Raw genomic sequence first — 16,737 nt, forward strand, 5'->3', positions numbered from 1 at the left:
ATATGAATTTTCAGCATCAATTTCTCCAGTCTTCAGCATCACGTGATCCTTCAGAAATCATTCTAAAATGACTGGCTTCCTCAAAAAACATTTGATGCGCCGAAAAATTCTCATTATTATCAATGTTGAAAACTGTTGTTTGGTAATATTTTTGTGGAAACCATGAAAGATTTTTGTCAAGGTTCTTTGGTAAATAAAAAGTTAAAAATAGCAGCATTTATTTATTTTTTGGTAGCAATGTAAAAGTCTCCACTGTCACTAATCAATTTAATGCATCCTTGCTGAATAAAAGTCTGAATATTAATTTCTTTCTTTCTTTTTATAGATCATACTGATCTCAAGCAGTATAAATATGATAAAGTGTATATTTTAAGTTTTTATATTTTATAAAAATATTTTAAAATTTTTTGCAGTTCACTTTTTTTTTTGCAAATCCCACTGCTGTGTGACCAAATATTTTTAGTCTCTCATTTAATATGAGCTCATTAAACCACATAATAATTATACAAAAATTAGCTAAATGCTGTTTAAAGTAGTGTTTGATGGAGTATAGCGTGTCTTTTTCACTTAAATTAAGATTCTAGATGCAAAAGCATCAGTCGAACGGCATCATGAAAACTATTTGATTACAGCAAACATTGCCTTGGCTTGAAAATGTTATTTATTAAAAAAATGTAAATTAATAAAAACATATAAACAATGATTTGATATTTAATTCACCTGGGCTTCGATGATTTTCTGTTTGGAGTCTACAATTGCCTGCATGTCTGCGTGATCTTTCTTCAGCTCCTCTTCAACTGACATCAACCTGAAACATAAAATTGCCACATCCATCTTTATGCTACAGATGCTACTTCAGTGCTTAACTGAACTAGAGAATAATACTTAAAATTCCATCAGAAGTTTATGTAGGATGCATACATATTCAAACAGTACATTTTGAACCCTAGTAATTTCTAATGGATCACAACTTATGGGGTTTGAACCTACAATGTTTCAGTTTCTAGATCAGATCTTTAATCACAAGACCACACTAAATCGTCACCTGGTGATGATGCTCTTCATCTGGTGCTCTTTCTCATCCTGCTGCTTGCGTAATCGCTCCTCCGTGTCCTCAAGCCGGGCCTGGTACTCCAGGAGCATCTTCTGGGTTTGGTCATCCTGGCTCTTCATGTGAGATTCATACTCTTCCAGCTTCTTAGCAGAAATACGCAGCTTCTCCTGCAGGACAGCAATCTCGTGCTGATACTGAGGAGGACAAAGAGAGAATGAAGAACTCTAATAGCAGGATTAGAGAGCAACAAAAGCTGTGTAAAGAGGGAGTTCTCGGGTGTGTACGGCTGTGATTTGAAATGCATATTACACGAACAGAGCCCTGCTAATCATCCCGTATCTGTCTGCTAAGCCCAGGAAATCCAGCAAAGCTGTATGAAATATATCTAAATAGGTGCTACTGAATATTTCAAAGATGAACTTTTCATGTATTTTGGGGCAATCCTGTAGAGTATGCTGCTAACAACACCAACGTCAACTTGAAATCAATGTGTCTGCCACATGCATACACGTATATTATTTTACGTAATTTTCACTTGAAAAAATATATTTCTATCATGACAACTCTTGGAGGGTTTAGCATGGTAATATACATGACAATGTTAATGTGTTTGGTCTTGGCGGAATAGATCTGCTATGCTGCTGCGGCAGAGCAAGTACAGACTTGCTACTGCCAATACATCCACAACATACTGCTGTGAACATGTAAGAAATACTGCTGCTGCACATATAACATATATGAAATAACCCCCATATATAACATACATGAATAACCCCATAGCAGATCTATACAGGTGGAGCTGGGGAAGGTGGAGGGTTTCTGAAGTGTGATGCAACTGCTACAGCAAGCACTAGTTATATATTTGAATGTTGAGCAGCGAGCTCATTGGCTACTGATACAGGAGAGAATCAATCAGCTGTGCCATGTGATAATGATGTCATTAGGTCAGACTGAGTATCGGACTGCGCCATCTAGAGTTTCATGCCAGAACTCTGTATATTACACAAACAGAGCCCTGCTAATCATCCCGTATCTGTCTGCTAAGCCCGGGAAATCCAGCAAAGCTGTATGAAATATATCTAAATAGGTGCTACTGAATATTTCAAAGATGCACTTTTCATATGTTTTGGGGCAATCCTGTAGCTTGTCTTTGTTGCATTGACTAGAAATAAAGACAGCATATCTTAACATTTTTAGCTCTTCAAGTAAATTGATCTTGTTTTTGGGATGTTTACATATTTTATATATATAAAAAAAAGACAGACATACTGATTTAGAAAATTATTTTTGCTGTGTTGTTGCGTCAGGCAATTCAGAAATTAAGAAAGTGTAGCACAAAATGTTTTATGCAGTCGTTCGGAGAAGAAATTTTTTGAGAACTCACTCTTGATAGTCTCCATCTTGAGATTCTGCTTGGTTAAGGGCTTATAGATACAGAAACCCACTGCTTTATAAATATGCAAAGACTTGGAATAATAAGCCTAGTTTTCTGTGTTTTTTCGTCTTGTGATTTTGCATCTAGACTAAAACACTGTTGTGCAATAAGCTACATTCCCTGTAGAGGATTCAACCAATCTTCACAGTATCACTTACATTAACAGCTTCAAACAGCACAGATGCAGTGTGGTTCTGCAGAGGGAGAAGCTTGAGTATGTGAGTGTACACACTCAGTGCACTCCGACGGGCTCATTATTCATTAAAGAGCCGGGGAAAGAGACGGCAGACAAGCCTGAGCCAGGCGTGTGCTCTCCATTATTGCAGTATAGTGATTTGAGCCTGTCCTCCTAAATTACAACACCTCAGAGATCAAAAGTCAGCTTCATCTATAGTCTGTTTCAATTGCAGTCTTGCTCTTCGAACATCTACCTGTCTGCAGTTTGACATCCACAGTCCTCGTATCAGTTTAGGACACAATGCAGTGACTAAGCAACTGGATCTGAGCCTAAAATATCCTCAAATCTGGGTGCTTGGAACAAAAACCTTGGACAGTTCAGTGTTTCTTGGAAAATGGTTTAAAATGTTTAGGATAGCAATTTACACTATGTTTAAAAGTTTGGGGTCAGATTTTTAAAATACTTTTTGACAAGTCTCATTATCACAAAGGCCGTACTTATTTACTATATTTATAAATAATATGATTATTTATATATTATTATTACAATTTAAAATAACTGTTTCTATTTTAATATATTTTAAAAAGTAATTTATTCCTAAATTTTCAGCAGCCATGTCTCAAGTCTTTATTGTCACATGATCCTTCAGAAATCAGACTAATAAGCTGATTCAGTGCGCAAGTAACATTTCTTATTACTATTAATGTTGAAAACATTTAATATTTGCTTAATATTTTTGTGGAAACTGTGATAAATTTTTTTCCAGGACTCTCTGATGAAAAGAAAGTTCACAACATTTATTTGAAATATAAATCTTTTGTAACATTATAAACATATTCACTGTCCCTTTTGATCGATTATATGCTTCTTTGCTGAATAAAAGTACTAATTAAAAAAAAAAACTTTTTTGAATGGTATTATGGCAAATGCTGAGCTAATGAATATTAATTAGGTTTACATGATTGGTCATTCCAGGAAGGTTACCTAGCAGCATCAGCATGACGTTAATAATTTTCATAAACATGTCCTCACAGAAAGTCCATTATGTTCCAGAGATGACAAATAGTGAAACTAGCTAATATATTTGATAAGAAATCATCATTGTCTGCAAGCGCTTCCTGTCTGTGTGCCCGTGGGAGGCCAGTTTTGATCAAACAAACAGTAAGCCTGCTGTATTTCTGCATATACTGCTGTTTTTCGTGCTGCCGAGCCACAGGATGAGGTTTCATTATTACCTTTTCAGTTGGGGTGAGATCCTCCTTGTTTGGAAAGTCCTCCCGGTGTTTCGAATCTGGGTCAATTCCCTCCTGCTCCAAATATTGCACATTCATATTCAGCAGCCACGCAGCAGTGCGGTTCAACGCATTGGGATTCACAGGAGATGGAGCCTAATAAAAGTTCATTCAAACACACACACACACACACACACAAATACATAATTGTATTATAATTAGCCATTCTAACATCTATATTACTCTCAAATTTGTTAGTTTTCACTCATGCACACAAACAAACAAGTGCTTTAAAACTTTACAAGGTGACAACAACACTTGTGCTTGCTAGGAAAAGAATTTGATCATTTTTTAATGAAGATTCATTCCACAGACATCAAAGTAACAGTCTGGATAATGTGAGCAGCCATTTAATCACTAGCGCAGTGCTTGCGCTCCAGCAATTAATTCTGCTTGTCTGCTCCATTCCTTTCGCCTTTGACGGTGAGAGGGCTGCTCGTTCGTCTCAACCTAAGAGCCTCGATGTACCATCAATGCACCAAAAGACTCATTAACCCCTGAGAGATCTGAGTGCCAATTTGTTTTAAGGATATCAGCCGAGTGCTAGCTAATTTAGTGGTATCTAAATTAGCTATGGGAATGTAGCAACTCACAGACCTATTGAGACATAAAGGATGTGATCGGTTTTAAAATTCTATCTCTTGAGAACATGGAACTTTGAAAAGTATCTTTTTCTTGATTGTAGCAATAATTACAATGATTAGGTTTATAATATTTCTGAAAAAAATGTGAATGGCGCCTGCCTTGCAAAACCTGCCGCCACAATTCTAATTGTCGTTGTGTGATGCTATGCAGTTGCTGTGGATTTCGGAGTGCTTATTAGCATGTATGTTGCTAGGGTTTTCTGTTGGGTTGTTAGGTGCCTGCTTGTTAGAATAACTCAAGACGAGCCAACCCTCAATCCTCAATGATATTTTGATCTCCAGATGTAACTTGGGTCTTATCTATTTGATTTTCTAAAAAAGTTTATTGTCCAGGCAAAAATCATAGGTTTAATTTCCTAAAAAAAATATATATAAATAAATAAATAAATAACAAAACATTTTGTAATGGCATATGGAGGCTAGCACATGACGTGGAAAAAACTAATATAATGGCAATGACTTCACACAAATTACTAATTAAGGTTATCTTTTATTAATTCATTTCCTCGCTGTAGTTAAATAATATCTTGTTTTTTTTTTACCCCCTGCATGTCATGTGCGGGGTTCCATAATGGCAAACAAAATAAAATAACAACAAAAAACTATATAGACATATTGAAAAAAAAAAAAAAAAAAGGTTAAAAAAATGACTATATATATATATATAAAAGCTATGAATAAAATAATAACAATAAAATATTTATAATTAATATTAATTATTAAATAATCAAATTATTCAAAAAAATAATAGTATAATAGTATCTCAATTATGCTAAAATACATTAGTCCCATTATAGCCACTAGTTTTACATCTAAACTTTTGAAGTTTAATTTAATTTAATTTAATTTTAAACAAATAAAACAATGTTAAAAACGTTTTAAAAGACATTTGGATATATTAGAACTGTAACAAGTAAAATAAATGAATAAAATCTACCTTAAGTAAAATTTTTGCCAGAGCAAATCTGACTAAAATTAATGTATATGACATGATCATGTGTATGATTTAGTAAAATTTAAAGGGTATTTTCATCAAAAGAAAAAAAGTGTAAAATGAACTCACTTGTTTGTGTAGGGTGCGCTGCTTGGATTCTGGACTGTCCCCTTTGGAGGACGACGACTGCTGTCTCAGTCTGGTGCCGCTGCTTGGCCAATCAGGAGATGATGACATCATACTTCCACTGGAGGGGCGGGGGTACGGTGCGGTGTTGAGCATGTTGGGTGGAGTGCGGCCCCTTGTGACGGCTGGAGGAGGCTGATCTATCCGGCGCTGCGGCCCCGCGCTGTTCTGGCGTGGTACGTTGGCTTGGTGTTGGGGCTCCGTGAGGGACAGCTGTCTGCGGGTGAATTCTCCAGAACACCGAATGAACTCATCCCCGCCGCTGGCCCCCATGCTGGACTGGCTCAGGAATGGGTGCTTTGACCCCGCGGTAGCTGCTTCCTCTGCGTTACTCTGGGAGCTGATGGAGCTCTGGCATTCAGATCCCGAATCGGCCACCGCACGGGGCAATCCGGCGGCCATCTGGTACACGGGGTTCTGGAACGAGAGCGGGGCGAGCAGCTGGGACCTCCCCGGGGCGGTTTCTGTGCTCGGTGTGGTGGGGGTCTGACCTGCCCTCCTCAGGGTCGGACCGCTGGGCGTGTTGCCCTTAGCGGTGCGGGTGGTCCACACTCCTGTGCCCTGGCCCACAGAGGTCTGGCTGTCATTGATGGGGTCGCTGAAGGAGGTGTTGGGAGCGCTCTCGAGAGAACGACTGTCCTGCAGGTCCACCATTGACAAGCTCTTGCTGCCGTTGGGGATCTGAACATCTGGCTCGTTGGCCTCCGAGTAACTGGAGCTGCGGGCAGGCGACGGCTGGATTACAGAATTCTTCGTTACGAAAAACAAATCCTTGTTTTCGGGGGTCGGTGAGGGCAGCCGAGTGAAATCCACCAACCTGTCCAAGTGGCAACAGGACAAAATGAAAATCACAGCTGTCCTTTAATTCAAATCAAACTCATTGTTTGCCAATCCAGCTCATTTGCATGGCTAATGGATGTGTGTGTGTGTGCTGATGTGACAGATCACAGTCCTAACACTGTACTTTGACAAAACATGCAAACTAAGTCTCATGACAGAAAAAAGCTACAATAAAATATGTCTTTGATTACTGTGCTAGAGAATAAACCACCCTGAAGAAAAGGAAAGTATGAACAATGTCTTGCTTTGGTGCTCTTTAGTCAAAACAAATCTGTTTCTAATGGAGAAACTGGCCATGTTAACGGCATGCATTATATTGCCAGTTTCTATATTTACACTATCGTTCAAAGTTTGGGTCAGTAAGATTTTGTTTGGAGAGAAATTAAAACTTTCATTCAGCAGTGTGTGCAAATTTTACAAAAGATTTCTTTTTAAAATAAATTCTGTTCTTTTGAACTTTCTTTTAAGCAAAGAATCCTGAAAACAATGTATAATGGCTTTCTGAAAAATATGAAGTGTATTAACTGTTTCAACATATTAAAATAATAATAATAATAACTGTTTTCAACACTGATAATAATTTGAATTGTTTCTTGAGCACCAAATCAGCATATTAGAATGATTTCTGAAGGATCATGTGTCACTGAAGACTGGAGTAATGATGCTGAAAATTCAGCGTTGCATCATAGGAATAAATTACATTTTAAAATGTTTTACAATAGGAAACTGTTCTTTGAATTTTAAGCATATTCCACAATATTACTGTTTTACTGTATTTTTGCCGAGCATAAGAGACCTCTTTGAAAAACATAAAAAAAATCATAAGACCCAAAACTTTTAAACAGTACTGTACATTCATGCATATTCGACAGATGCTTTGATTCAAAGTGACTGACTGTGCATTCAAACAGTATGCATGTTTCTAATAGAACTGAACCCATGGCCCTGACGTTGCTATTACTGTGCTCTTCCAGCTGAGAAAATTAATGCAACAGAGATAGTTAGTAAATAGGTAGTAAAAGATCTAAAAACTAACTATTAAAACGTGAAGATATTTTCAGATGCAAGTAATCTTCTTTGAAAGCACTTGGTGATCAGTAGAGCAGCAAGAGAAGATATGGTATTTTATAAGAGCCTTTCTTGGGACACATTTTACACCTTCATTTTTACCGTATTCCACAACAGAATGATAAAGAGTTTACTAGCTTGCAGTTTTCCCTCTCAGCTTAATTTGCATTTCACAGTGTCGTGTTTAAGACTCCCACCTAAATATATGAGTGCTTTAAAAGTATTTCCCTCATTTCACAGCCTGCCACAGTAAATAGCCATCAACTCACATAGATCACATCCCAGAGCCCACAGAATTAGAATTCTTTGGAGATTTTCTTTTTTTAAGTTTTCAGTTTTTTAAAGCATTTTCAGTTTATCGGTTCTTCAGTTAGAAGCATAAGTAACGCAAAACAAGACTGTATTTTAGCTTTCCAGTTAAATGAGATATTTCTTATTACTCAAGGAAGGACAATAATCTGCAATCTAGACTAGGATGAAACTGAAAAGTCTGGCCTTGATTTACCCTGTGATTTCACTGTCCAAGACCATTTTCTGCAGACCGGTAGACAGGCTGCTGCTGGGTAGAGTGGGGGAGCCCACACGCTCGGTGGGAGATGACATGGGGGCTCCGGTGGGGTTCGTCAGGGCCGAATTCACGTCCCGCAGGATCCGTGCTAAAGGACCCAGCTTAGTGATAGTACTCTACAACACAATACAGAACTGTGAATGACTGAATTCAAACTTGATAGAGCATTGTTAACTCACTCTGTTGAGTACAAGAAATATATTACAACAGAAAAAACACTTAAAATAAATATTAGCTTATTATTCCAGTACAGTTTGAAGCAGACAAGAGAGGCTGTGCTTTACAGTGATTTTAATATGTTAAATGGGTGCTGTTACTTTGAACACAGGTGGAATGTGAATCCTAATGACCAAATTGGTCAGTTGGTGTAAATCCGTACATTTCTACTGATGGTGCACAATTCAGCCTAACAGCAATCTGAATTTTAAAATTGTAACTATTTTTTGGTTTCTAGTAACTTGGTGTACATTTTGTCTAATAAATCTGGCATTGTGCACTACAACGATTGTTGGCTGTTTGATGTATTGCTTTTATCCAAAGTCGCTTTGGATAAAAGTGTCTGCTTAATGCATAAATATAAATGCAAACATCAGCTATTTCACAGTTGAGATCACTAGCTTTGATTGTGGCTCATCCAGTCAGATTTTAGAGCCAGTATTGTCTGTATTTTATCTGAAATAAAAATCCATTCTTCTCAGATAATCACTTCATAAACTAAATTGAGCTTTTTGTAATTTTTCAGAATCTACTAGCTATTTTTTGTTTTACCTCAAATTACACTGAGATGTGATAGTAAGATTTTTTGTGAGAAAAATGATATTTGTTCAATCGCAGACATTCACCTGATCGAGTTGTGAAACGGCTTCTGACAGGAGAGAATGGAGAGTGGAGAGTTCACGGCCCAGGTCAACATAACCCTCGAAGCCTGCTGTGTTTGAGATGGTCTCTGGGTTGGAGATCTCCAGCAGGAAGCGCTGCATGTTGGTCCATTCGTGCTCCAAAAACTGGTTCATGAAGGACATGTACTCCTCCTTACTGCCAAACCTACAACATAAAACACAGTAAATACAGTTTGCTCTGATGAAAATGTACCATCCACAACAGTTTATCAGTATGTTTACATAACTAACTGCAACCACAGAAGTATAATGCATTAAAACTCATGATCAACATCAAATTTCATTGTCATTTCAGTATCATATCATATGTTATAGCTTAATGATAACTTTTTGTAAATAATATGACCCTGGACCACAAAACATAAGGAGATTTATACATAATCTGAAAGCTTTCCATTGATGTATGGTTTGTTAGGATAGGACAATATTTGGCTGAGATACAACTATTTGAAAATCTGGAATCTGAGGGTGCAAAAAAAAATCTAAATATTGAGAAAATCGCCTTTAAAGTTGTCAAAATGAAGTCCTTAGCAATGCATATTACTAATCAAAAATTAAGTTATATGTTTAAGGTAGGAAATTTACAAAATATCTTCATGGAATATGATCTTTACTTAATATCATAATGATTTTTGGCACAAAAGAAAAATCGTAAATTTGACTCATACAATGTATTGTTGGCTATTGCTACAAATATACCTGTGCGACTTATGACTGGTCTTGTGGTCCAGGGTCATATATATATATACATATACATATATATATATATGACGAGTTTGGTTCCAAAACGCTATAAATCCATTTTGATTAATTTGAGTAAAAAAGTGTTTTCTTCACCAAGAAAGTGGCAAGATGAAAACCACAATTTTCTGTTTCAAACTTTCACACAGCATCTTTAGGTTATAATAACATTAAAAATTCAAATCCAGATTTTGATTTTCAAAGATTTATTATAAAATTGTATAATTTTTTCCCCAAAATGCAATAAATCCATGACACGTTTTTTCTTTCCAAAATGCAATAAATCCATTGAATCTAAATATAAATATTGAATATAAAAGTAATTTTTCATATTGAAACTGTTGAAAATACACAACATAGTAAGTTGATCCACATATGACAGCCCCTGAACTTGGTCAATACTAGTCTTATATGCAGGCACTGGACTAAAAATAAACATTCAATCAGTCATAGCTCCCAAAATGAATTCAACGGGTCATCTTGTTAATGCTATAAATTAATTACAACAATAAATGAAAATTTCATCATGAACATACATGAACAACAATATCACATTAAACCACAGAAATTCCAAAATGACATTTCCCTTACATTCAACTTCCAAAAGTGCATTCATTTTTGGCATGTTACATTCAGTTGACTAGTGCGTTACGCTGTATTAACAAAAACATTAATGGCATAAATAAAAACACTTACACGTGACAAGCTATGCAATATCACGTTCATAACCGAATGCGACTCATCTGCGATTATGAACTCAATATAGCAGTGATCTACGGCTCTGTGCATTAAATGCCGCTCCATCTGAAAGCACGTGATGGAGATTTACTATTGTACAGTAGAACGCAGGAGAAGAAATTTCAACACACTTCAGCAATAAATAAAAACACACAATGTTTGTCTAGAGTCATTTGTGCTTATTAGTACGGTTGAACTGGATCATCGAAGGTCAGAAGCAAAGACATTGGTTAATAGAATGGGATTAAATACATAAAGGATATTTGTGTTGTTTACATTTAATTATTGCAGGTTTGCGTCATATTCTGAGTTGCATTATTTTTATTCATTTTGAGGAATACTGAATCTGTTTTTTTTGTTGTTTTTTTTGAGTGAGATGAGTTAATGCATATTCATATATTTATTTTAGAACTGCAGTAACATCTTCTGATTTCTCTCAACATGGGGACAGGAGAGCTGTCAATCAATAAATTGGAAAAACAAGTAACTTGCGTTACTTATTTGAAAAAGTAACTCAGATATTCTCTTGTAAATGAAAAAGTAATGCGTTACTTTACTAGTTACTTGAAAAAAGTTATCTGATTACGTAACTCACGTTACTTGTAATGCGTTACCCCCAACACTGGCCCTAAGTTTGTTTGTTGATCACAAATACAAAATAGATTAGGAAAACTTGGATGCCGGGTGTATTCAAAGCGCCGCCATTACTATCTTGAGTGCGTGGAATGGTGCGCTGTGATTGGTTGTTACAGTTTACAGTGCGTGGAATGGTGCGCTGTGATTGGTTGAGCAGATATATCGCATTCTGCAGAGAAGGGGGACTGGTGTTTGTTGCGGTTTGGAAAAAAAGGGAGGAAACCATGACATAATAACTCGGCGGATATCGCATTTTGCTTAAAATTAAAAATGTACTTTTCAATACCGACCAGATATAATATTGATTTTGGACAAAAATGTGAGAGGTGTACTCACGTCTGTGAGATACTGTAGGTCTGTCTGTCTATCTATCTTCATATATTACATATAATACATTATACATTTTAATGTAATTTTTTGTTTAAATTTAATAATCATTTTAATATACAGTATAAATATATTTCTATTGCATATAAAATAAAGACTGTTTAAGAATATTTCACTCACTCACTCACTCACACACACACACACACACACACACACACACGCATCAGTTTATAATATTGGAATTAACCATTTTAAAATATTACATGAAGCATCCCTAGTAAAAAAGTAATATATTTCAAATGCATTTATTTCATATTAAGCATAGTTCAAATCTAGTAACATATTTACTGACATATCGCTGGAAACTTACTGATACAAAAATTATAATTCAACTTTATTTGGAGTACTACATGTGCACAATGTACATTTCTTAATATTAAACTAAAATGTGTTTTAACATCACTATTGCTGAGGATTGTATGATCTTTGAATAATATCAGTCTTTAAACGCAAGACATATAAAGTGTACCTAAAGTATACTTGCAATAGTTCCACTTTAGCACAATCAAATATACTTAAGTATATCTTTAGTTAGAATTCAGCACTACTTCTGTACAATTAAAGTGCATTAAGTAAAAAATTTGTAGTTCCAATTTAGCAGACTTTAAGTACACCAGTTTAGTATACCAAAAGTACAATTGCAGGGTATTTTTATTAAGTACATAAATATGTAAATGTATCTGTAGTATACTTAGCATGAAATAAATGTAATTCAAATTTGTGTGTATTTATTTTTCACTAAGGATGTTTCCAATAAAAATAAAATTCCCATAAATCTGTCTAGGCCAGGCTGTTGAGATGAGCTGTGTGCATACACTGATATGAGCAGTGAATCTGATGGCATTACCAGTAAGAATTGATGATCTTGCAGAAAGCCAGCTCACAGCACATCTTGAGGTTGCTCTGGTGCTCATGCAGGTCACTGGAGGAGCACTTAGATGGATCCACCTCGCAGTTCTCGTCTGACTCATACAGGGCTTTGATGAACTCACCTGGGACGAATAAAAGTAAACAATGCGGAAACCTCATTTAGCACAGACAGCGTGCAGCCTTCTGAAGAACTGTACTGCTGCTTATATGTTACAGATACACAAGTTGAACAAAGAATTAATATTACTTTTGCAAAAATATTTTTAAAAATGTACTCATGAGATGAGATGCCTAATAAGGGCTGATTATTTTACAGTTCAAAATAAACACCATCTTTGAAGAATTTGCAGTAAATGTTTAGACACATTTCAATTACATCACTTGAATCAACTGAAAATTGATCACTGGCATATCATTCTGTAAGTCAATAAATTAATCAAAGAAAGATTTGGTTTCATTTCGTAAGGCACAAAAATGAACTGCAACTGAAACTATGCTATATGTAAACTGCATCACTTTCTCACAGACTAAACTTTTGAAAGTATTTTCCCAGCATCAAACAAACTCTTTTGAGGGAAACCAAGCCTAAAGCTTCCCCTCCTCACTCAATTTTGCTCCCATATTCGACTTGATATCTTAAATAATTGAACAGAACTTCAAAAACACAGACTACATACACAAAAAAGCAGTAAATTATTGATTATATATTCTCACAAGCATATTTGATGGTCTGCAGAAATTGTAAAGAAAGTATTGCACTGCTTTGATTTGAATGACAATTTTCACAGAGACGTATACACAAAGTCAGTATGTTTTCTTTACCTAAAGCATCCTGAAGGTACTTCTGTCCCACTAGTTTCAGGTACTCCTCTATAGCTTTAGTAGCCAGTGTGTTCTCACGGAATATGAGATGCTCATTGTCTCCACACCGATCCACCTCAGACATCATCAGATCTGTCAGAAAGTCCTGAGCGAGACAAAACATTAAGAAGTCTTTATTGATGAGCAGAATTCCTAGAGATAGACTTTAACTGCTTGAAACCTTAGTTTAAATTATAAATGCTTTCCCTTGACTCTCATTTGTCAGATAACAAAGTTTTACCCAAACTCATCGGTCGAGCAAATGTTGCTGTATCGGACTGATTGGGATGCTTAGACAAATACATCAATGTTTTGAGAAAGTTTTCATACTTTATCAGATAATTCAACTACATTTATAGTTGTTTTTGCATATAAAACTGACAAAAATGGCACACAAATCATGTTGGCTTTAGAACACACACAAAAAAAACTCAAAGGAAAAGACTGTTTTTGTGTCTACTGTGCAGCTTCTGGTCTGTTTCCTCCTTTCTTTCCCCATCTGCCCATCTTTGATCACTCTGTTTTTGAAGTCCCACATTTGATTCTGAACCATCCAGAACCGGGTGTCTGACTGGATGACCTGGAAAACAGCAAATGCATCTGATGGGCCGGATTTTTATTTGGAGTTCAGGAGGCACACAGCAGCTCCAGTCAGGACGTGTTCCAGATTGAGACGGTTATGGATATCCAGCAGGGGAGATGACTCATACACAGTGATAGCGTATTGATCGTGGGATAATGGACATTGTATAGTTCTGCGAGGTCTTGCTGTAATATTCTTTGCCTCACTTACAGTTTTTCCTCTCTCATGATGTGTATCATATGTCTCGGCTCCGCCTTCACTGCACCTGTAATCGGTTTCAGCTGAGCACATCCAAGACCTCAGAAGCCCACGAGTAAACATGCTAATGATTTGTTCTCATGTGGCCCCTGTGAGAGGTCTTTTATAGCCTATAGGCTTAATTTACATTCAAAGTATAATTTACATTCAGAGCTCCAAAACGTACAAAAAGCAAGATAAAAGAAGACTTGTGCACTATACTTAAAAACTCGCAAAACCATCTAATATCTTAAGATAATTTTAATTGTTACTAGTTGAACATTTTAGACGATCAAGATCAAGTCTAAAGATTTCAGAGCTATGCCTGTTGGGAAGATCTTAAGTGAATAATGACAGCATCTGCACTTTTTCTTTTGCACAGAGAACATTAAATTCAAGAGCTGTCTTGAATGTAATGACAGGAAGTGTAATTTACTTAAAGGGGTGGTTCACTGTTTTTTTTCTAGGCTTGATTGTGTTTATGGGGTGCAGTCTAACGTGTGTTAATGCTTCGTTTAAAAAAAAACAACATTATTTTTCACATAATTTACCTTTATTCCACACCGCTCTGTCCCTTCTCTGAGAAACGGGCTGATCTTTTCCTGTTTTTATGAAGCCCCTCCCTCAGAAATAGGCGATGGGCTCTGATTGGTTAGCTGGCCCAGTGTGTTGTGATTGGCTAAACCACCTCTAGTGCGCGTCTAAATGTCCCGCCCCTCACCTCAGCGGCATGTGCTCCGGTTGTATTGTAAACAATGGCGTCGTTAATATCGCTTATCTGTTTGAGCCCGATTGAGAAGCAGAGGATATTATTGAAGAGGATCGTGCAGAACCTGTGCAAGCACGGCTTTTAATGGTAGGCCTATGTTTTTTGTTTGTTGTTGTCTCGTACTTTTAGATATGCTGTTATTTGTAAATGCTACTGCTTATGTTAGCTTTTAATATACGGTTTTATCCTGATTAAAGCTTTAATACAGTACGGCAACTGCACATTTAACGCTTCTCATAGCTATGTGAAAATAAGTGTATAATTGGAACATTTCATTGTTGGAGCTGAGCTGAATGAGAGTGAGAGAGAGAGAGAGGAGAGAGAGAGAGATGCAGAACATGTGCAGAGCAGGGGGACGCGAGGAACAGTATTAAGAACCGCTGCTTTAGCACATTGATTTTGAAACTTGTGAATCCATTAGAATCGTTAAAAGACAGAATCGCGATTCATATATGAATAGATTTTTACGTGCACCTCTAGTTTTCTCTTCCTCTTCTCTAAAGCAGCGCAGCATGGCCTTGCCCCCTTTGCTGCCTTTTCCCAAGGGTGGGGTTTATCTGGGTTTGTGATGTCACGAACCCGGGAAGTAACTTGTTGTAGTCCCTACCAGCCGTTTTTGTAGGCATTAACCACTTAAACTGCCAGAAATTTAAAAGACGATATCTCCGTTTGCATTGAACTTTCAGCTTCATAACTTTGCAAATATTGTTTATGTTCAAACAGCAACATTACACACTAACTAATGTTAAAAAAGTGAAATCGCAAATCAACCACCCCTTTAATTGCAATTCTAAGAAATTCAAACGGTAATGGCTTTGTGGGAAATTACGTTCTTTCACCCTGATCCATAAATCTGCCTGTCTGTCAGTATAAACTATAAACCTTAAAACTTTTTTTTTTTTCAAATATTGATGAAAATCAGGTGGTGAGGGAAAAAAGTATTACAAGAAGACCAAAGATCTATTTTTTCAAATTAAATTAAAGCTATTATGTTTATTAGGTTATTAGCTCTAGTAAAAAAGCAATATATTTCAAATACATTCATTTCATACTAAGTATAGTTCAAATCAATTGACATATTTACTGACATATCGCTCGAGACTTACTGATATAAAAATTATAATTAAACTTTTTTTGGAGTTTACTTGTGCACAATGTACATTTCTTAATATTAAGCCTAAAATGTGTTTTAATGTCACTATTGATGAGGATTTTATGATCTTTGAATAATATTGGTCATTATATGCAAGATATTTAAAGTGTACCTAAAGTATATTTGCAATAGTTCCACTTTAGCGCAATCAAATGTGCTTCAGTATATCGTCTCGGTTACGTATGTAACCCTCGTTCCCTGAAGGAGGGAACGGAGACGTCACGTCGGAGGACCGACAAATTGGGATCTCGCTTAGAGGGACCAATCTACTTCGAGTGTAAACTAAACGAGCCAATGCACATTGGCATGCGATTATTGCATCCAGCTGCTGCTGATCACAGCGTGAGTATAAGTAGGCAGCAGGTGCAGCGCATATTCAGGTTTTCGCGGAGGAGCCGAGCCGGTGACCCGGCCGCTCAGCGGTGGTACAGGAGCTGTGGCGACGGGACGTGACGTCTCCGTTCCCTCCTTCAGGGAACGAGGGTTACATACGTAACCGAGACGTTCCCTTTCAGTCGGTCACTCTCGACGTCACGTCGGAGGACCGACGAATTGGGATCCTACAAAAGGCCACAGCTACTGCCCCTTCCAGTGTCCTGTGGAAGCCACCTACGCCCCTACTTTTTGGCGTAGGCCAGGGCCTGCACAAGAGGACCAGCTACTG

General features: G+C 36.8%; 2 protein-coding genes across 4 annotated transcripts in view; one reads left to right on the forward strand and one right to left on the reverse strand.

Annotated features, from left to right (window-relative positions):
• LOC107598980 (netrin-G2-like) overlaps positions 1–5,224 on the forward strand; it is a 114,961-nt gene extending 109,737 nt beyond the window's left edge. For all 3 annotated transcript variants that reach the window (XM_016290450.1, XM_016290451.1, XM_016290455.1), the window contains one exon: positions 5,214–5,224. The gene's annotated coding sequence lies outside the window, so the exon portion shown is untranslated. The remainder of the gene's footprint in view (positions 1–5,213) is intronic.
• The window catches only part of LOC107599025 (disabled homolog 2-interacting protein-like), an 82,920-nt gene that overhangs the window by 3,672 nt on the left and 62,511 nt on the right, over positions 1–16,737 (reverse strand). Inside the window, exons 7-14 of the mRNA XM_016290514.1 lie at positions 13,293–13,437; positions 12,448–12,592; positions 9,042–9,243; positions 8,137–8,315; positions 5,667–6,540; positions 3,903–4,055; positions 1,046–1,248; positions 721–808 (exon numbers count right to left, since the gene is read on the reverse strand). Of these exons, the coding sequence (XP_016146000.1) occupies positions 721–808; positions 1,046–1,248; positions 3,903–4,055; positions 5,667–6,540; positions 8,137–8,315; positions 9,042–9,243; positions 12,448–12,592; positions 13,293–13,437 (1,989 nt within the window). The remainder of the gene's footprint in view (positions 1–720; positions 809–1,045; positions 1,249–3,902; positions 4,056–5,666; positions 6,541–8,136; positions 8,316–9,041; positions 9,244–12,447; positions 12,593–13,292; positions 13,438–16,737) is intronic.

This window comes from Sinocyclocheilus grahami, unplaced genomic scaffold (assembly GCF_001515645.1).
Source record: "Sinocyclocheilus grahami isolate Dianchi unplaced genomic scaffold, SAMN03320097.WGS_v1.1 scaffold259.1, whole genome shotgun sequence".
Lineage (NCBI taxonomy): Eukaryota > Metazoa > Chordata > Actinopteri > Cypriniformes > Cyprinidae > Sinocyclocheilus > Sinocyclocheilus grahami.